Source organism: Tubulanus polymorphus, chromosome 7, assembly GCF_964204645.1.
Source record: "Tubulanus polymorphus chromosome 7, tnTubPoly1.2, whole genome shotgun sequence".
NCBI classification, from domain to species: Eukaryota; Metazoa; Nemertea; class Palaeonemertea; order Tubulaniformes; family Tubulanidae; genus Tubulanus; species Tubulanus polymorphus.
In genome coordinates, this window is record NC_134031.1 from 14,753,307 (window position 1) to 14,775,171 (window position 21,865).

Genomic DNA, 21,865 nt, shown 5'->3' on the forward strand with positions numbered 1-21,865 from the left:
GAGAGAGAGGTGAGGGGGACAGAGGGAGAGAGGTATGAGAGGTGAAAGGGAGGTGAGAGAGAGGTGTGAAGAGGTGAGAAGGTATGGGAGGGAGTAGATCTAAAGTTGATAGGAATAATATATCGATTTGACAAATTATCCGTTAATCCGATAATCCCTTTTGGTTACGGACGATAATCCCAGTAGGATAATCCCACAACATCAACTGATATCCGTCAAAGTCTTATATAGACAGATCAGATACGGGATCGCAATTCATAGAAATGACTTGAAACGTCCCCTGGCATGCGAGGAGGGATTGTGTGTACTGGCCGGGGTTGACACAGTATTTGTTGTTGGTGTTGGTGGTGGTAATTTGAGATGGTTGCACTTCACCTGAAAACCGCACGGCTCTGCACTTCGTCACTTGTCGTTGATATGAACTATGAATAAAATATAAGATTATACGATCTCTGAGAAATAACGTAGGGATGCGGTAATACTGGGAGTGAGGGGAGGGGTGGAAGGGAAATGGGCCGCGAGGGGAGGGCGAATTGGGGGAAACTATATTTTTTGCCGAGATTTCAAACGTTTTCAGCGCTAGGCGGAACACAGACACTCAAAAAGACACTACTGATGTATTCTTTGCCACATCGAGGGTAAAATCTATCCCCTCACCCCCGACGGGAAGATGAAGGGCACAGTGTTATTTCATGTAGACAAACTGGTGGAAATCCAATGTATTTTTCATGACTAAAACTGTCACATAGATAACTCAATAGACAATTGTTCAATTTCCGGCCGCAGAATCAGTCGCATGGCGCATGTCTTATGTCGAGAATCGTATAACCATTCGGTGTTTGTTCTTCATTTGAATTTCCGTTCGATTCAGCGCACCGGTGATTCGACTAACTTCATTCGATTTAAGAGCTTCGTCGTCCGCATTTTCCGCTCACGTGACCCCAGCGGTACCCAACTCGATTCGATAAGGCGAGAACAGAAACGAAATTGGAATTTTCTTAGATCATTTAGTTATGTGAGGAATTTCTAGGAGCAACCATAGATACGTACATTCCGTACCTCATCGGCATCCTCTGAACCCCCAGCGTCCATTCAACAAGCAAACACGTGGTTTTTAACATGATTCAATAGTTTTGAGGCTAAAAAATGATAGCTTCTCATTTCTGCTCAGCTTAAGCGGACCCGGCCACCCGACTATCTACCTTGTAGTGATTAAAGTTTTTTCTAAATCATGATCTAGCTAACAATAACAGACCCGCAAATTGTATTGCAGTTTACAAAGGTGACCCGGCCGGGAGCGGGGAAGGTAATGGCGCTAAAATATTACACAGATAACAAACGAACATTTTGAGGACGTCCAACCAACGGTAAAACGGATGAGCCCCCCCCCCCCCTACTGGAGATCGAGAACGCTGGACATAATTGAATTAAACAGAATCTAGAAGAGGCACCGACGACCTGATCACATCTAGGCGGCGGTTCTGACAATCGTATTGTGTGCGGGTTTCTGCATAATAATCACGACACCGCGAATTAATTTCATCAGTCGCAAAATGTTGTAATTCTTCAAAGCTCCCTTCTCTCTCTCGCTTTCTTCCTCTGATCCTTTTAATTTCCTTATGACATGTACATTCTTTTGATCCGAGTTAACGTCTCGAATATTTTCCTCACCGTCCTGTCTAATCCGTTCGTTTACAGTTTTCGAGCAAGTCGACAAGTTGAAAAAAGTGAAATCGTCGGGATTCTAACCGTGTCAAATCGGAAGTAAGAATCGAAAGTGCTCAAAATGTAAAAGGATCTGTGATTGGTCAAATGCTACTCCATAGTTAGTGGTGAAAAATAGTTTCAATGTTTTTCACAAGTTCACGGGAAAATGGAGAAGGACCACGTGAGGAACCACGCTCCCACCTGGATCCACATCTGTTTATTATTTCAAAAAGGGAACTTTTGCCCTGGTTCTCGACCCCGACCCCAAATTAAGGCGACCACGGTTATAGGTGCATTAAGAAGAATATAGCTGCATGAATTAGTATGTATTCGTGTTATCAGTCAGGTACAGTTCTCCAGTAATGGCGGTCATTATCCGAGTCACATATTCGCGAACACGTCGTCTCTGCATCACGCTGTTAGATCATTGTTTATTCTAACGAATTTATACCCGTAAAAATCACGTCGTTTGAATCAATCAATCGGTACACTGGGCGCGGCGCTGCTGTTTTTAAAATACGACGCCGATGGTGGAATCTCTCTCTTTCCCTCTCCGACTCTCTCTCTCTCTGACTCTCTCTGACTCTCTCTGACTCTCTCTCTCTCTCTCTGACTCTCTCCCTCTCCCTCTCCCTCTTCCTCTCCCTCTCCCTCTCCCTCTTCCTCTCCCTCTCCCTCTCCCTCTCCCTCTCCCTCTCCCTCTCCCTCTCCCTCTCCCTCTCCCTCCCCCTCCCCCTCCCCTCCCTCCCCCTCCCCTCTCCCTCTCCCTCTCCCTCTCCCTCTCCCTCTCCCTCTCGACTCGGTGTGGAATCCCGGGAGTCGAGATTTCGCCGCGTAATCAATTCTACATCAATATCGCATAATTAAAAAAAGCCTGTTACGGCTGTAGGCGGCGGACTGTAGACACGCTTTCGAATACTCATAAACCGCGTCAGAACAGAAATACGGCTGTCAAAATAACTGAGAGGGCGAATGAGAGAAAGAGAGGGTGAGAGAGACAGCTTAATCGAATCAACAACTTCTCAAAATGGTTTCCCTGAGCAGAGAATTTGTGTGAATCCTCACAATATTTCTTTCATTAAATCATTTTATATTAGAAGCACAAACCATGAACCGACGTCACTTCCTGTAAAGATACACAATCCGTTGGGCCGACTTCACTTCCTGTATCGAGGAATTATTTCACTTGACGTTATATTGGCCGTCGGGTGCAGTGGCGAAATTCATGTTTAACGGCCATTTGACGGCCAGTATGACCGTTTGATAACGGTTTAATGAATTCAGAGCTGTTGATGATAAGATCCTTCGTAAATCAAGAAACACCTGTGCCGTTTGTCGAGTACCTACCACCACACGACTTACAGTCAGGTAAGCGTTGATAAGCCGGTGGTAAGCTGTGTGATAATATCAGTGAACCCTATTTACCGGACGGTCGTCGGTGACAGGCCCATTCATCAATCCTCTCCGTTAATTAGAAAACGTCGCGTCGACCTCTATTCGTCGTTTCAGCTGCGCGCAGTTTTCACGTTTCTCCTTCGCAGTCATTCAAAGGCAATTAAACAATTTATTTCCGAATTTATCAACATTTCATCGCGACCCGCGCCACCGCGGGAGTTTCATCGCGACTCGCGCCGCTGCGGCGTTTCACTGATGGGGAAATAATCACCGCGTGCGATCGAGCGTGCCACGAGTGAGTGAGACGGCTGAGAATCGTAGCAAAACACAGTCACCGCACCTGGCGCCATCTAACCGAATGCATACGAACTAGCGTCATTTGATCTATAATGGCTGCCGCGCCACGTGAAGAAACGAACGTGCCCGTCTCTCTCTCTCTCTCATCTTCCTCCATATCGGGAGCGGCGCAGCATCTCATCTCAGACACAGCCACCGCATCCATCACGCATCTTTTAGAAGATCGATATCGATTTTTTCTATACGATGTACACACAATGTCTATAAATTATCTAATGGGTTTATTGAGTGCAGCGGCTATAATGAAATTAGTGCCTCCCCTAATTCTCCCTGACCGTTCATCGACTCTCTCCTCTCACTCTCCCTCACTCCCCTTACTCACCCCCGGATCGGGTCAGTGTTCAATCTCATTAATTAGTCGCTAATAGCTGCACTGCTGCCGCTGCTCTTATACGTCCAAAATAGTTACACCCGCTGCCCGAAAAAAATACCTAATCATATTAAACACCAATCCTCGTGGCAACTGTCTGTTTCCGATCGATACTGAGAGTCTCTGGTAAAAAAACATAACGCTTCACCAATATTCGCATACATACATATTTAAAGTTCTTATTTCTGATGCCGCTGGTGTGGGTGCCGGGCATATTCACAAAAACCAGATTCAAAAAATTGGTTTTACCAGTGTCGGTCACGAGTCTTTCGCAAAAGACTTTCAAATCGATATTATTTCTTGATTAAAATCATATTATGAGCGATTCGATCAAAGTGTCCAACCCAGGGAGAAGCTTATTTTTGAGATTAAACCACTTATGGACTTTATTCACTACCTGGTTACTGATCGTTGAGTTAAATTCGAATGGTTCTAAAACTAGAAATGCTTAACAGGAGATAAAAATCAAAATGATTTCCTAAGAATCTCCACTATCCTCGCATTTCGCCCTGACGTTCTCACTCTTTTCTGAAAATGGAATAATAGTCATTTTTGTTTGGGAACGTTTATGAATGTGTGTAACGATGGCTGGGAGAGAGGGGAAAAGAGGGAAGGGGAGAGTTTTGATATTCGATCCAGGTCGTCACAAAATGTCAAACAGCGTTTTGCCCGAGTGTCGTTTTGACTCTTGAAGAATATTCTTTGTTCTAAAAACAGTAGAGCCAGGAACTCAATACGGCTCTCATTTCAAACATAACGGTTAGGATTCACTCCACATACGAGAAAACACTGGGACGCTGCTAGGCTTACTGTGTTAGAGGTACCCTTGGGGAGAAGGAGAGAGTAGAGAGGGGAGATGGGAGGGATAGAGGATAGAGGGAGAGAGGAGAGGGAGAGAACAAGGAAGGGCTGGAGGGAGGAAAGAGAAGTTAAAATGAATGAGGAGAGAAAAGAGAATAGATACAGGCGATGGGATCGTTATCATAAGCTGTTTCAGCTATTCCCGATAAAAGAATTCATGATTTCTTTCTTAAAGTACGTTTTATATCATGAGTCATACGCATGCGCGAACCAGGACTTCAATATGAATTGTAATATAAATACAACTTCAATAACTTCAGTAACTTCAATAACAGCGATGGAATGATAATTGAGTCCGTGTACATTTCACGCTACGTTAAAAACTGCTATCTTCCCCCTTCGCCCTCCGCCCCTCTCCCTCTTGTCTTTGAGATTTATTTACAAGACTTTCCTCGCGAAACATCGCCGCCGCAGTGCAGTAAACGACCTTCGGTATAGAATTCCAAACCGCAGAAAAACATGTAAATTTTAAAAATGTTGAAAACTGACATCGACAGTGGCAGTTCCTGCCACATCCCCGTTCACTGTTCGGATTCATAAATGCGAAATTAACTGCTCACAAAAATAAGATACCATAGAGATTTTCATACAGAGATTTTCCGAGCTCTTCTGGACTGGGATTGTTATCTATTGTTGAGAGGGATTAATCCTGGTGTGTATAAAATGCTGTTGCAGAAAGCCATAAAGTAAAACCGCTGTTAGTCTCAGTAAGACCTCTGACGTCACAAGCTCTCTGTATAATGCGAACGATAATGGACTCTTGGAGATTGTCTGTTTATTAATAGAAAATCCGGAAAAACAGCTCACGCTCTCTCCCTCCCCTAACTTATTCCTTTCGCCGTCTTTCTCTTCTCTCGATTCTCTCCTCTCTCCTCTCTCTCAACCTCATCCGTTTGGCTTTCGCCGTCCTTCCTTCTCTTCTCATCCCCCCTCTCCTCTCTCTCCCCTTGGCTTTCGCCATCTTCCCCTCTCCTTCCCCTAACTTTCCCTTTTCTCCATCTTTTTCTTCTCTCCTTTCACCTCTCTCCCCTCCTCTCCCTCCACTAACTAACCCCTCTCATCATCGTTCTCTTCTCTCTCATGTCTCATTTCTCCCCCAACCTCACCCCTTGACTTTCACCATCTTTCTCTCTCCTTTCTCCCCCTTGGCGTTCACCATCTTACTTTTCTCTCTCTCTTCTCTTTCATTATACCCCCTCTCTCCTCCTAACTCATCCCTTGATTTTCACCATATATTTCTCTCTTCTTCTATCCCTCTCCTCTTTCTCTCTTATTTCTCTCTTTGTCTTTGTAGAAGTCAATAAAGGAATACATGAAACGGGCAGTGTTAATATGAACGATTCTATAATTGGACTCTCTCCTCGATCGGCGCGTCAGTCACTCGACGCGTTTTAGATCTATTCTATCTGATATATCTACTGGCTCACTGACTGCTTCAACTGCAGCAAATATATACATCTTCACATATATACATCGAGTCACTACAGTCATTACTCACCACACCTTCAAATAGATTTGAACTTGAACTTGAACCACACTTGACTATAGTCACCAGTCACTACACCTGACTGGTCACCAGTCGCCATACTGACCAGGCAACCTACAAAACCTGGTCGGTTAGGATTGCTTTTTGGGCTCGTGAACTCATTTTGGTCGAACAATCCCCTGGCATCGACCAGTTAAAAACCCCTTGCTCTCCGAAAGTGCTTTTATTTTTATTTTTATTTGTTTAATGTTCTATTCAATGCCTCATTGATTTATTGTAATAAAGTGGCCCTTGAAATCCTAACCACTGCTTATTTCCAAATCGTAACTCATAGGACGCACCACCTTCCTTATTGGTGCCATAACCATTCATCCCTGTCGAAGGAGAATGATGCTGTATCAGCTGAAGTCCTTGCTTCCTTTAAACCCGGAAGAAAAGTGCACTAGACCAAACATAATCATAGAACTAACTTCGAACAGATTCAGAGTGTGACCCGGCGGCCGTGTATATCTATAATATATTATATCATAATCTGAAAATTCATCCGAGGTGTCATACCGGATATAAAGTGTGATACCGGAAATGACGTGTAGGATGAATGCAGAAGTCATCTGCTACTGTGGTTAATCGCACCAATTTCCGGTTCATCCGAACTTCCGTTACAGACTGATAGCGACGCTCAGTTCGCAGTGGCGTTTATCAAACATACCTCACGACTTTAAATTCTACGTATTCGACTTTTCGTCGTTCTGTATCCTGTTTTTGACAACAATGCACACGTGATACTGATTCCTGTTGCCTAGAGCCGGCCGTGCGCCGTATATATGTGGGATATCGAAAGACGGATGACGGATGTACACGCACGCGACGCACGGCGCTACGAGACAAGTCATTCTTCCCTCTCAGTCTCTTTCTATTCGTATCAGAGATGATCAGATAATAAAACGTCTATCAACAACGATTTGAGCAGCGGGAAGAATTTTATTCTCTATTTAATTCTATATTTACCCGGAGACTAAATGCTCCGTTACAACTCGCTGCGCAACCGGCATGTTATCTAATTGTTGAACGTCTGATTAGTTCTCTTCTATCTGCTGCGTTAATAACCGTTAGTTCACCTTTAACTGGCAATATAAATTACTCGCGGATTAATGAAAGACGTGGTTTAATTTCCGTGCCGACGGCTGACATTTTGGATTGCGCGTTCAACAACTCGGACTGAATATTACTCGCGACTGGAGCGTTTATGAATAACAACAATGCGGTTCAAACCAGGAATTATGGATGTTTATTGTTTTTTGACGGTAGCCGTTTTCTGGGGCCTCGTTCCTATTTGCAGTCCGGAACGGCACGCGCCGTGTTTTAGTTGTGAAATGTATAATAAGATGCATAGCGATCATCCTATGGCCAATCCTTATAAGGTATGTTCGTGCGTGTAACGTTAATTTGTAACGGAAATGATGCCAAGACGCGGAATGGATCTCCGCTCGTAATTAAAGTGTGTTTCAAATTGAAAAAAATGTAGTTAAACACTGATGATACAATGAGTCACGAGAATGAGAGTGAGACTGAGAGTGACAATGAGAGAGAGCGATTAGAAGAGCGCTATGAGCGAAAATGAGTGTGAGAGTAAGAGTGAAAATGAGAGCGAGAGAGTCAGATTGAGAATGAGAGTCAAAATGAGATTGAAAGATTGAGAAGGAGTTAGGGCGAAAACGAGAGCGAGAGTAAGAGTGAAAATTACAGTGAGAGTGAGAGTGAGGGTTAGAGTGAGATTGAGAGTAAGAGTGACAACGAGAGATGGTGAGAATGAGAGAGAGAGAGATTGAGAATAAGGGCGGAAAATGAGAGCGAGTGGTTGAGTGAGATTGAGAATAAGAGTGATAATGAAAGTGAGAAATTGAGAGTGAGAGTGAAAATGAAAGTGAGCGATTGAGAGTGAGAGATTGGATGAGCGTGAAATTGAGAGTAAGGGAGAAAATGAGAGTGAGAGTGAGAGATTGAACGAGAGTAATGTTCGTTAATGTGAATTTCATGTTTGATATGAATTTCTGGTCACAATCTCACTCATTATGAAGAAATCGTCATTTATATCAAACTGTGATAGTATTATTACTAGTATTTGCATACCACGGTAGTGTCAGTAGAGTGGTATAGTGGTAGAGTGGTAAATTGTGGTAATGGTACATTACCATGTTATAGTGGCAGTGATATAATGCAGTGTAGTGTAATTGGTATAGTGGTACAGTTTGGTACAGATTACAACCCAGTTCAATCGATATATATGTAACAATGGCATCTTTATCAAAATTTAGTATTGATAGCGCACAATAGGCCTTTTCGAGATACCGGTTCCTGAATATGATCATATCCGTTCAGTAACCATAATCTAAAAACTACTTAAGCAACATGCAGTTTTATGATTTAAGGCCGTTTTAGACTCAGGTCATGATTGCGCAACTGAGTGACACTCGTCGTTTTAAACTCTGTCCATTTTAACTCCCTAATTACAATCATTGTATTCCAAAAATACTCGCGTCTTCGAACGAAGTTGAACTTGTATAAGATGAAGCTTCGCTGATTTAGGAGTCACGAATTCTCGAGTGGGCTTGAATATTTATGGGGCTTTCGGGCCGTGTGGATAAATTGGGAACCGTCCCGAGGAATTAACGAACGGCCTTACTGAATCTAAACCAATGAGTTATTCATATATAATTAGCTAGCGAAAGGGAGAGATAGAGGAGACCGGAGATAGAAGCTGAGAGAAAGGGGGTAGAGGAAGCGGGTGGAGGGAGAAAGGGAGGCATATATACCTCCTTTATGATGGGATTTACATCAATATTTATCTTGAATAATGACCACATAAACTGAGACACAAATGTTACACGCAGTTAGGTCACTAATTGGACTTCCTTTTATCGCTAACATATCAAATCGGAGACCTCTTAGCAGTTCCCAGTTCCACAGCTAAGGATCCAGTTCCACAGTTCAGGATCCAGTTCCACAGCTCATTCCCCAGTTCCACAGCAAAGGACCCAGTTCCACAGTGCTGGATCCAGCTCTACCGTCCAGTTCCCAGTTCTGAATCCAGATCTAAAGCTTAGAACCGACTAGTTCTGGACACAGTTCCACAGTTCAGGATCCAGTTCCACAGTTCAGTTCCCAGTTCCACAGTCCTGGACCGAGTTCCAAAGTGCTGGATACAGTTCCACCGTTCATTTCCCATTTCTGAAGCTTAGAACCCACAATTATAGTTCTGGACACTGTTCCACAGTTCAGGATCTAGTTCCACAGTGCTGGGTCCAGCTCTATCGCCTAGTTCTCAGTTCTGAATCCAGATCTAAAGCTTAGAACCCACAATAGTTCTTGACACAGTTCAGGATCCAGTTCCACAGTTCAGTTCCCAGTTCCACAGTTCTGGACACTGATCCACAGTTCAGGATTAAGTTCCACAGCGCATTCCCCAGTTAGTGCACTAGAACTAGCCAAGGACCCAGTTCCACAGTGCTGGTTCCAGTTCTTTATACCGTCCAGTTCCCAGTTCTGAATCCAGATCTAAAGATAAGAACCCACAATAGTTTCTAGACCAAGTTCCACAGTTCAGGATCCAGTTCCACAGTTCAGTTTCCAGTTCCACAGTTCGAGATCCCAGTTCCACAGTTCTGGATTCAGATCTGAAGCTCACAACTCACAATAGTCTCGTTGCATTTGACTCTTCGATTTTATAATCATGCTAAGTCTGTTTCGTGATTCTATAAATTGAGATCACAATATTCAGCTAACCGGTGACCTTGCTTTAAACCACGGTAGATACCGATAATACAGCGGAGCAGATGATGGAGAGAGAGAGAGAGAGAGAGAGAGGTAGAATTGATTTCCCCGATGAAGATGAAAGTCTCGGAGGCCTCCTACCTGATTCAAATACAAACTACATAAAATTATCACAAATTATCATCTGACTCCTAAATAACAGCTTGAAAATCGTCTAAACGATTCAAGATAATTTCCTACAATATTCACCGCACAACAATGTTACCAGTCGCACGGCATAGCTGTTTCATGGCTAGATTACTGAAAATACCGTATTAAGAACGACTGATAAATTCGAAATTGAAATAACTGATAAATTTGAAGAAAAGACAAACTGACAATTTTGCATCATCACTGTCAAATTTGATATAAGAATGACTGAAAAATTTGACTAACGGATTTTGCATTCAAATAACTAATAAATTTGATACCAAAATAAATGACACATTTGAACTGACAGAATTGACTATTTGAATCATACTGAACCACTGTTTGCTACAAATATCAATCACCGGTTTATCGGATAATCTGATAATCTCAGAAAGGCTAATCTGATTATATCGGATGCTGGTTGATCTGATAATCTCAGAGTCTATGTAGGATACTCATTGAAAATCTCATTTCCTCGTTTTGACAACTTGTTTTTATCAATTTAACAAACGACTTTTCAATTTCACGAAATTCGTATCGATCAAAACATTAAAACTAAATCTGTGCAAAAACCAATATTCAATTACAATCCGTTAATATATTATTCTAACAGCAACAGCGGCGGAGGCTCGAGCTTTACCATCCATCTATTCCTCTGCCTGTCTCGGATTCATCAACGAAATCATTTGCTTCGAATGTTTCTATGATTGAGGTCACCGGAGGTCGCTGTTCAATTATCTCGTGTTGCGAGATGCGAATCGTTGTTTTTAATGAAATCAAATGATCACGTGTCCAATCCCGCGTTATGAGCGCCGATTCAACGTCGACAAATTCACGTCATTAAATTTCGATAATACGCTAACGCGTTATAAAAACGCCGCGAACCGCGATGGTGCGTGACAGTCGTGTTTGTAAAGACGCCGCGAACCGTTTTAGTTATTGTTGTATGAAGACGTAACGACGAATATCTCGACGCTGTGACTGACTGTGTCAACTTCTAGATTGATGGTCATGGAGTTACAAAATGCGATAAAAGTCATGTTTATTGCAAAACTAATAGAAATGACTGATCAGGGACAGAGGGAGAGGGAGAGGGAGAGGGAGAGGGAGAGGGAGAGGGAGAGGGAGAGGGAGAGGGAGAGGGAGAGGGAGAGGGAGAGGGAGAGGGAGAGGGAGAGGGAGAGGGAGAGGGAGAGGGAGAGGGAGAGGGAGAGGGAGAGGGAGAGGGAGAGGGAGAGGGAGAGGGAGAGGGAGAGGGAGAGGGAGAGGGAGAGGGAGAGGGCCCCTCCCAACCCGCCCCGCCGCCTCAGACGATAGGGAGGGAGTCTACGATTCATTGTGTCATTCCCCACCTGGATTATTACATGAGTCTGTTCGACTCAGTCTATCTACTACCGCTGCTGCTGCTGTTGCTGCTGCTGCTGCTGCTGCTGCTGTTGCTTGCTCGCCTCCTCTCTCAATATCGCGTATTGTTTTTAATGTCACGATGACTGCTGCAGGGATTTCAAACATGAACTCGCTTGCCGCAGGCGGATATAGACACAACAATCAATTCTCCTTATTCTTCTCCTCATAAAGCGGAATGAATATAGAACATTGCCAGCCATTTATTTCTTTCTCCTACAAGATTAAACTGCAATTGGCTAGAATTACCGTTGACGAGGGTCTTATTAACTGTAACCCTAGCCTGAATTTATAAAACGTGGGCCTCTCTTACTCTATAGCCTACTGTCCCAATGTTGTCCTAATGTTTTGTTCGAGGTTCTAATGTGGTGACCTAGTTAGCTGTAGTGACCTGTCAGGTGTGGTAGCTGGTGAACAGTCAGGTGTCGTGACTGTTGACCAGTCAGGTGTGGTAGCTGGTGACTAGTCACATGTAGTGACTGTTGACCAGTCAGGTGTAATGACTGTTGACCAGTCAGGTGTAGGGACTGTTGACCAGTCAGGTGTGGTAGATGGTGACTAGTCAGGTGTAGTGACTGTTGACCAGTCAGGTGTGTTAGCTTAGGACCAGTCAGGTGTAGTGTCTGGTGACCAGTCAAGCGTAGTGTCTGGTGACCAGTCAGGCGTAGTGACTGGTGACCAGCTAAGTGCGATGACTGGTGACCAGTCAGGTGTAGTGACTGTTGACCAGTCAGGTGTGGTAGCTGGTGACCAGTCAGGTGAAGTGACTGTTGACCAGTCAGGTGTGGTAGCTGGTGACCAGTCAGGTGTAGTGACTATTGACCACTCAGGTGTGTTAGCTGGGGACCAGTCAGGTGTAGTGACTGGTGACCAGTCAGGTGTGTTAGCTGGGGACCAGTCAGGTGTAGTGACTGTTGACCAGTCAGGTGTGCTAGATGATGACTAGTCAGGTGAAGTGACTGTTGACCAGTCAGGTGTGATAGCTTGGTACCAGTCACGTGTAGTGTCTGGTCCCCAGTCAGGTGTAGTGATCGGTGACCAGCTAAGAGCGTTGACTGGTGACCATTCAGGTGTGATGACTCTATCTCTATCATTCTCTGATTACGACCGTTCTTTGTGAGGTCCTTTATCAGAATTTCGCTAAGACACCAAAACCACTTAACTCAAGGGGGACACGTAGCTATCGTCGATGTAACCACAGTATGCTGTTTTATGCAAATCAAGTCGTGTAAAATTACCATATAGTATCGAAAAGATGTCAAACAGTAAAGTATAGAGGAGCAGAAAGCGAGTGTTTCTTTAATCTTATCTGGAGACTGTGAGTAACGGACGGTCTCACCCAAGCGTGTCTTACACTATACACCACTACAGTTCCACATCTCACAGTCGTGTGATAATAAAAATACATCTTCGCCTTCCGGGAAATGAGAAGAACAGTCTTCAGTAATTAATACAATTAAACCCGAACGCGCACCTGTCCTCTGATGAACGCGCACCTGCGGCCGCCTGGATACACATCATACAATTCGATCGGGTTCAAAAGCAAAATTGTGTTCTACGACTATTTTTTGTTGTTGTTTATGTTGGGTGAGTAATTTTTCTAGTTTAGTTTATGTCACAGGTGTTTCTTGTCGCTCGCAGGAGAGTCGAGACAAGGAAATACAATATAATGAGCTACAAGCCTTTATAGTTCTCCTACTGTCAATGAAGGCATACATCGCCCCACCTCCTCCCGCCGCCCTTCCTCATGCGAGTGCATTTAAACAAGCTGACCAATTAGAATACCGCGATATCGTATACACCACCACCCGGACTGTGTTGGCCTAAATTTGACTCATTACTAAAAAGCACTTTTTCACTAATGAAAATGAACTAATTTTACCTCGACATTTTGAGACAACTCAGAACCCTGTGGAACTTGGTAGGAATTAGAGAAACTGTAGAAATTGGAACCATTTGTGTTTTTTATAACGATACGAGACTGCTGGTTCAGATATAGCTTCCCTCTCTCCTTTTCTCCCCCTCCCCTCTCCCCTCTCATCCTCTTATTCTCTCCTTCTATCCCCCTCTGACTCTTTCCCCTCTCCATCTCTCTTTCTCTCCCTCACTCAAGTTCGCCGCATTGAGGACGACAAAAGCTTGCAGCTGTTTCGAGAGAGGTGAAAAAGAGAGGGGGTGGGGCTCAGAGGCGGATTTCAGTGGTAATTATTGAGTGCATTAATAAGTGTTTTTACAATAATTTCCCAGTGGTTCATGTGGAGTGATGATGCAGAAGTCTCTCGGGCTCTCTCTCTTTCTCAACTCTCTCTAACTTTCTCTCTCTTTCCCGCGGGTTTTCTGATGATAATTGCGGCCATTTTCCGCAGCGACACCGTTACGGCGGAAATGACGTGCGCGACACGTTGTCTCTGTATTGAGTAATTGACGCGACAGAGGCACCGACAATAAACTACATTTAATTGTGATTGATAAGTGATGATAAAATCGTTCGGATGCATTTTCTCTCGGAATAACGTAGGACACGTATTATCCTGAATTAACTCTACTCGTAGATTAATAGGGAGGGGGGGGTAAATATGATTTGATTAACTATGTGGAAGGGAATTAAGTGCTGCTTGTGGCTGCGGGAGGTGGCACAAACTGAAGCAATTAATTTACCGAGAAATACAATCATGCTGTTGTCATCTTCAATTATATAGTATTTTTCCAGACTAGAGTGCATATATATATACTGCAGTTATTTGTGGACATCATCAAGAACCCACATCTACAGTTCACAATCCTCTGCCGGCAGGGATTCGAACATGATGGCATCGAGATTGCTTCGGTAGGAACCCCTGCCACACTAGACCGAGTGCACAGCTACACGCGCAGCTTAGAAGATGTCATTATCAGCCAATCAGATATCCCGTTTCATGCTAGCCCGGGTTTTCCCATTAGTAGTTCTTCCGCAAAATCTACTTCAGCAATCAAACACTGAGCAAATTGATTGGCGGCGCAAGTTTTCGCGCGGCAAAGCTGCGCATGTACCTGCGCAACCGGTCTAATGTGGCAGGGGTTCGTTCTTGGCAGAGTGTAGCGATGCCATCAGATTCTAGAGCCAGTTCTGCACTTCTGAACTAGTTTCACAGTTATGGATTCAGTTCCACAGTAGTCCAGGGCTCTGTTTTACATTTCCAAGGACTTAGCCTAACAGAGTAAAATTCAATTCCGATTTGTGGAACTAGGTTCCGACGTGGTAGAACGAGGGCCGTTACTAGTACTTGAATTTCAATGGGGCTGAGAGACCCGAGAAGGGCAGTCAATGGGGTATGGCAATATTATTTGGAAAAAAGGGCATTTTTCCAAAATTTTTCTGGGGCAGCTCCCCCTGCTAAATACGACCCTGGGACTGTCGTTTTGGCTCCCTGTGGAACTGGGTCTACAAATGTGGAACTGCGAGTTCAGAACTGTAGAACTGTGTCCAAAACTGTGGAACTTGGCCCAAAACTGTAGAACTGGGTCCTGAACGGTGGAGCTGGTTGCAGAACTGCGGAACTTACTGTGGAACTTACTGCGGTCCAGTGGAACTAATCGTATACTGTACGACATTCTTCGTATCTTTGAATGATCTTATATTTAGACCACACATTTTCCTTCATCTTCGTGCACACGATATTTCAAGATTCCTACGCGGAATATTTCAAAAGAATGTGTTCTAAAAGCGACATGTGACAGCTCTGGTGACAGATAGTCCCTGGTGATAAAGTAACAGGCGACACTACACTATTACAGTATAATCTTTACGGAGGCTCAATTATCTTTTATCACATAATAACAACAACTCTGAGACATATAGTACTGTTATTATGAGTTCGGAGAGTTTTTTGATACCAATAAAACGCGATATATCTGCTATAAAATATGATGTATCAGACATTACGTGAAATATCGATGGTAAGAAACGATATATTTGAGATAAAAATGATACATCAGACATAACGAACAAATCCTGTTTAATATCAGAGAAAAAAACCGATAAATTTGAGATAAAAAGAAGAAATATTGGATTTGTTTAATGAAGTCTGTAGGAATATATGTGAGATGATTGGTGAAAGTGCGAGCGAGGAGGACGTAATCAGAAAACAGGGTTAACTAAGTGGTGATGATGAACTGATACTTGAGAGATAAGAGAGATGAGAGATGAGAGGGAAGCTGTCGTGGTTGCAGTATCTCGGCTAATGGAAACAAACTTTCTTATAAAACACAATCCGGGACTTTATCCTCTAAAACTCCACGCGACCTTCAATGCTCACACTCTTTGAAACCGATTTTGAAATTTTTCAAATAACAGTACGTCTAGACATATGAATCCAGTTTCACAGTTTGTGGATCCAGTTCCACTGTTAAGGACCCAGTCACACATTCTTGGCCCAGTTCCACAGGTTGTGGATCCAGTTCTACAGTTATGGACCCTGTCACACGTTCTTGATCCAGTTCCACAGGTTATGGATCCAGTTTCACAGGTTCTGGATCCAGTTTCAAAGGTTGCAGATCTAGTTCCACGGGTTGTGAATCCAGTTCCACAAATTGTGGATCTAAAAACAAATTTCGGCATACGTGAATCTGAATCTGTCAAACTCATCCCTAAACTGTGGAACAGGGTCCTTACTCGATTGTAAAACCTTGCCACTGAAATCTCCGTTTTTTCTTATAGGGATGTTTTAATCAGGAATTGTATTCCTTGATATATTTCAGATAGAGAAGAAATGCGCATTTCCGTGTCAGTGTGCCCCGGATCACGCAACTCAGGCGTGCAGAGCTGGGGTCAAACGAATCAAAGATGGCTGTAACTGTTGTTTCATGTGCGCCCGACAACAGGGCGAATACTGCGATAATAACATGCTGTGTGGGGAAACGTTTAAATGCGACACATCCAGGAGTGGAGGTCCCAGTGGTATTTGCAGAGGTAAGTCAATCCTGAGTCATTTTTTCAAAGTTAGTCGCTGGATTGTGTACATAATATGCACAACTGTTTCACGTCAAAGAGCCGCCATCTTGGGTCACGAAAAATGTGATCACGCGAGACTTGGACATGATTTGATGTCAGTGCTGAGCAATTTCCCCAAGACTCACGTGACCTGATTAGAATCCAAGATGGCCACTGTAATGCAAAATGCCCTACTTTACCATGCATGCTTTGATAATCTGAGGCCAGAGTGATTGTTGGGTTTGTAATTATCATGTGCTGCTCTCTTATTAAACGGCCTCGGCTCAAAGACTATGATGATTATGATCGAAACTCACGTGGAACTCAATGGATTTGCTTTTCAAAACAACTAATTTCAGTATCCGATGTCTTTGAGCTATATTCAACACATTGTCGCTATTTACATCATCGAAGCTATTGAGATCCATCACTGTTTGGTGTACCGACATTTTAAAGCCGGGTTTATCTACGGCGTTCTATTATAGAAGGTCGTGTAATCAATAACGGTTAATTCTTCTAAAAGCATCGCGCCGCGGCCTTTTTCTCTCTGTCTCTCTCTCTATCCTGAAAAATGACCAATTTACCATTTCTGTATTCTCGCTACCTCTAAAAGCCTCCTAAAAGCCAAACTACTGATAAAACGGGATATTATTCACTAATTGTGTCCGGTAAGCGTATTTAGGGGAGAGTCGGGTCTTTTACATGGTTTTCCCATCAGTTCAACCAATCATTGTCCATCAATTCCGGTATCAATCTATCCGGCCGGTGTTGCCACAATGACATCAGGTTTGAATCCCTGTCAACGGGAACGGCGACTGCGTGTCGTCTGTTGATAATACTAAAAATAGATTCTTCTATAAGTCATCAATAGAGACTATTTGAACAGGTGACAGTTACAACAATAACAACCGTTACGCGCGGCATCGATCGATCAATAAAATGAATCAATGCAAATCATTAAATAGTTTCATATCCAATAAATATCCGTGGTGTGATTGATCTGTTGTTCGGGCTGCGAGAGACGAGGAGCCGAACACATATTATTCCAAATCGTTTACTATTCACAATTGAATCAGTTTCTACCTGATTGGTTTACTAAAGACACGTACCACGTGACGCTCGTCGTCACTGCGCGTTTCAATTGCTATTGCTCGGGTCGTAAAAGAACAAGTCCATTTCTCGCTTTACACCTCTCGTTGTCATCACTCTCCCTCCCCTGCCTTGTCTCCTCTCACCATTACCTCTTTATCTGCCTTTCACTCTCCTGACCTCCCTCCTCCCCGCCCCCGCCCCCTCCCTCTCTCTCTCATTCCGTCTTTCCCTCTCTCGTAGTCGGCACACTTTCACCGCGAAACCTCGTTCCGACGCCGTCCTCTACCCATCTGTTGTTACCGGTATTGGATTCCGTTTCCCGGAAACCAAATGTTGTGGCATTCAGCGAGAAAAAATCGGTTTCGTAACCAGAAAGGGCATTTTCAACACTCTGTGTTTAAAAATACGATACTTGGATTTATTTTCGTAGACGTGGAGTCAGTGCAATAAAAAGATTCGTTACTTAAATTGCCGTTAAAAAAAACGTTCGATTGTGTTGTTGATTTAATCAAAGCGTTTAATTCGATTATTCGTAATTGTATCGAACGCTTCGATTAACTCATCGAAATTCATCAAACTAAATGCATGATTCACGATTTACTGGATTCACATTTCTCCTTCTTACGTCACGCGTGCATCTAAATCACTAATAACGAGTCCATTTACGGGTTTTATTGTTAACCAGTAATTAGTTTCATCGCAACTTTATATTGCACACACTCATAAAGAATTCTTTCGAGCAACAATTTCTTGAACAGAAAGACAGAAAATTCACCGATTTTCGCCGGGTTTAATTCTGTTTAACTCGGCTAAAAACTGCAACTAGTCGCTCTAAAAAGTGATTAAAGTTATCCATAACTGTCATGGTGTTTAACAAATGCAGTTTTTATTGTCACGGGTTAACTTTAACCTAATCCTTCCACATTCTCATTTACGTTCGACTTAATAAGTTTGAATCATATTCGTTTGAATTTATTTCATCTCCAATATTTACTCAAGATTCAAATTCTCACTGAGAACTGTATATAGACCTAGGCCTTGGAGCTTGTGAAAAATATATTTCCTTGTAAGGTTCAATTTACCATGATATAAAACCGCTGTTGCGCACTAGTCAAGAGCACGAACGATCAATTGAAATATATTTACATGCAACTAAGTGCGCACACTCAGGCAGTAGAAGTCACCGCGTGTTTTAGATATCGATGGGAGAGAGGCCTGTGCGTGGAATCTCTCTGACCATCATCGCTATGTAGAAACTGTTTTGACGTGTATTGATGAAATATGGCCATAAAAGTCCGACCGATTCATAACGTCGATAAGAAAATAGATATATAAAGATTGATTGATGTTTTAAGGTTGCTTCATTTCACCCCATGCGCCTCTCCCTCCCTCCCTCCCTCCCTCTTTCTCCCTCTTTCTCCCTCTTTCTCCCTCCCTCTCTCTCTCTCTCTCCGCAAACCGTGGCGACATTACTATTCTGAGGCCAGAGCACAAACACTGGTCTCTAGTGGCATTTTTAATCGAGCATTTTCAATATATTAATTATCAAGGTATGCGTCAAAACAATCTTAATAGAATTAAACTCAACATCGATGTATCTGTTAATCATATCTGTTGCCGAAATCATTGATTTTGTCCGACTACTATTTATAGATTTGTGATTTCAGCGATACAGGCAGAACCGTGTCTAGTTGACGGTGACATTTACAAGGACGGAGAACAATTCAAACCGGACTGCAGACGACTTTGCACCTGTCAAAACGGCCATTACGGTTGTGTGTCGCTGTGTCCCCAGGAGAACAAACAACCGTCGAAGAAATGCGCAAATCCGAGATTGGTTTCAATTAAAAACAAATGTTGTAAAGAATGGGTTTGTGATCGTCTGCTCGCTGATATGCCACTCGGTTTGAAAACTCACAGTTCGAATAAACCGAAACAGAGTAAGTTGCATATTGCATATCGTTAATCGTAAGTCGTCAATCGCGTTGTTTTGAATTGGTCCGTATATATATATATATATATATATATATATATATATATATATATATATATATATATATATATATATATATATATATATATATATATATATATATATATATATATATATATATATATATATATAACAAAAACCTCAAGACCTCATCAGCAAAAATCACAAGATTTCATCAACGGAAACCACGAAACTTTATTAACAAAATCTGCAAAACTTCATCAACTAAAATCACAAGACTTCATTAACAAATAGCACAGACTTCGTCGTCAACAAAAACCGAAAGACTTGATCAACTAAAACCACAAGATTTCATCAACAAAAACCGTAAAACTTCATCATTAAAAACCACATGACTTCATCAACTAAAACCACAAGACTTCATCAACAAATTCCACAAGGGACTCCGGTCGAACGAAATACAAGACTATTTCCTGTTTTAGCAAATAAATCCTTATCAATCTATTTTTCCTCACTCGCTAATGAATTCTCTCTAAATCCAAACGGAAACCTTACTCCCGGATTCTGATTAAACCGGACGAAAACCTAATCCCATTTCGGGAAATTGTTTTTTGAAATTGATCTTTGCGCTTTTGGCCAATTTGATACACCTGTCGCAACTAGTGGCAGAATAGGGGTTACTCTCGCTGAGGATCTAATCCACCTTTTAGTCGTGTGATAAACCGTGTACATTAGAGAGTGAGAGAGAGAGGAGTATTTTCTAGTTCGTAAATAAAAGATGAAAGTTACTATAGTGATGTATGGAAGGCGATAAGCCTCGTTCTGAGAAACTATCAATCTTCTGTATTTTTTTTAATCAAATCTTTTAATGGCAAAATTAATCACCGGATTTACTTTAATCCCGTTTCAAAAGACGATCTAAAACGAGAACAACATCGAAAGGTTTAGTAGCTGTTTATCTTCGTAACTTAACAGTTCATTGTTAGTCAAAATGGTGAAGTGTTGAATTTTACTGATCTTCAGCATGTTGAGTGTAAGAGGTTCCCAGACGACTCCTCTCGGCACGAGATACAAGAGGTCACAAGTTTGAACCCGGGTGATTTATTGCTATTGGAGAATTTTACATACGTAACGACTATTTTCTAATGAACTAGAGCCGCGTTCGAACCTGGGACAAACTGTCTATCCTAGCACTCTGAATTAGTGCCAATATGCGGGGTTCGAACCTTGGAGACTGCGGTGGTTATTCTCTATTCAACACTGACTTGGTACCAAAAAGCAAAAAATACAAAGGGAGTGACATGTTCGCCATCTATTGGAATTTTGCTGAACGTTTAAGTTTCTGTAATTAGCAATAGTTAAGATCGTAATAACGAATACGAATACGAATTTATTTTCACTCCATATCCATGGTACATGGAGGGAAAGTGCTGCATTGAACTGATTTACTATATATTGGTTGAAAGATCTTAATTTTGGCAACCTCTTGCTGCCGTTTCTTATAATTAATTCAAGATCTTTTTTTTCTAGAATATCCAGATACCGGAAGTAACTCGATAATGCCCATAATGCCTAAAGCACCTTGTTTGAGAACGACAAGTGCGTGGAGCGCATGCTCAGTGACATGCGGCATGGGTTTATCGATTCGCGTAACCAATGACAACGCCGAATGTAAATCCAAACAACAAATCAGATTCTGCCAAATCCGACCATGTGATCTCATCAACGGCAAATTCGTAAGTAATCGATGAAATAATGAATATGGTAATAATGAGTTAGATACGCTAATCAGGACTTGAATAGGATATAAATGTTTTGCCCGACCAGGAACTGATAATGTTAAATTCCGACAGTACAGTTGTGCGAAAATTAATCAAAATGACCAAATCCATATAGTTATTTCGTATGCTACGCATTGTAATGCCTTAGTAGACCACCAGGGGGCAACAATAGTATATTATTCACATCATCAATATATCAGGGGTAGACTGGTTGCCGGTCATTTCCAACATCGATATATTCATTCACATCATCAATATATCAGGGCTAGACTGGTTGCCGGTCATTTCCAACATCGATATATTCATTCACATCATCAATATATCAGGGCTAGACTGGTTGCCGGTCATTTCCAACATCGATATATTCATTCACATCATCAATATATCAGGGCTAGACTGGTTGCCGGTCATTTCCAACATCGATATATTCATTCACATCATCAATATATCAGGGCTAGACTGGTTGCCGGTCATTTCCAACATCGATATATTCATATCTAAAATAGCTTTATTGATCCTTGATATTCTA

General features: G+C 42.4%; 1 protein-coding gene across 1 annotated transcript in view; it reads left to right on the forward strand.

Moving 5' to 3' along the window:
• LOC141908773 (CCN family member 2-like) overlaps window positions 1-21,865 on the forward strand; it is a 47,861-nt gene that overhangs the window by 25,000 nt on the left and 996 nt on the right. The window contains exons 2-4 of the mRNA XM_074798968.1: window positions 16,278-16,488; window positions 19,269-19,541; window positions 21,086-21,291. Coding sequence (XP_074655069.1) covers window positions 16,278-16,488; window positions 19,269-19,541; window positions 21,086-21,291 — 690 coding nt within the window. The remainder of the gene's footprint in view (window positions 1-16,277; window positions 16,489-19,268; window positions 19,542-21,085; window positions 21,292-21,865) is intronic.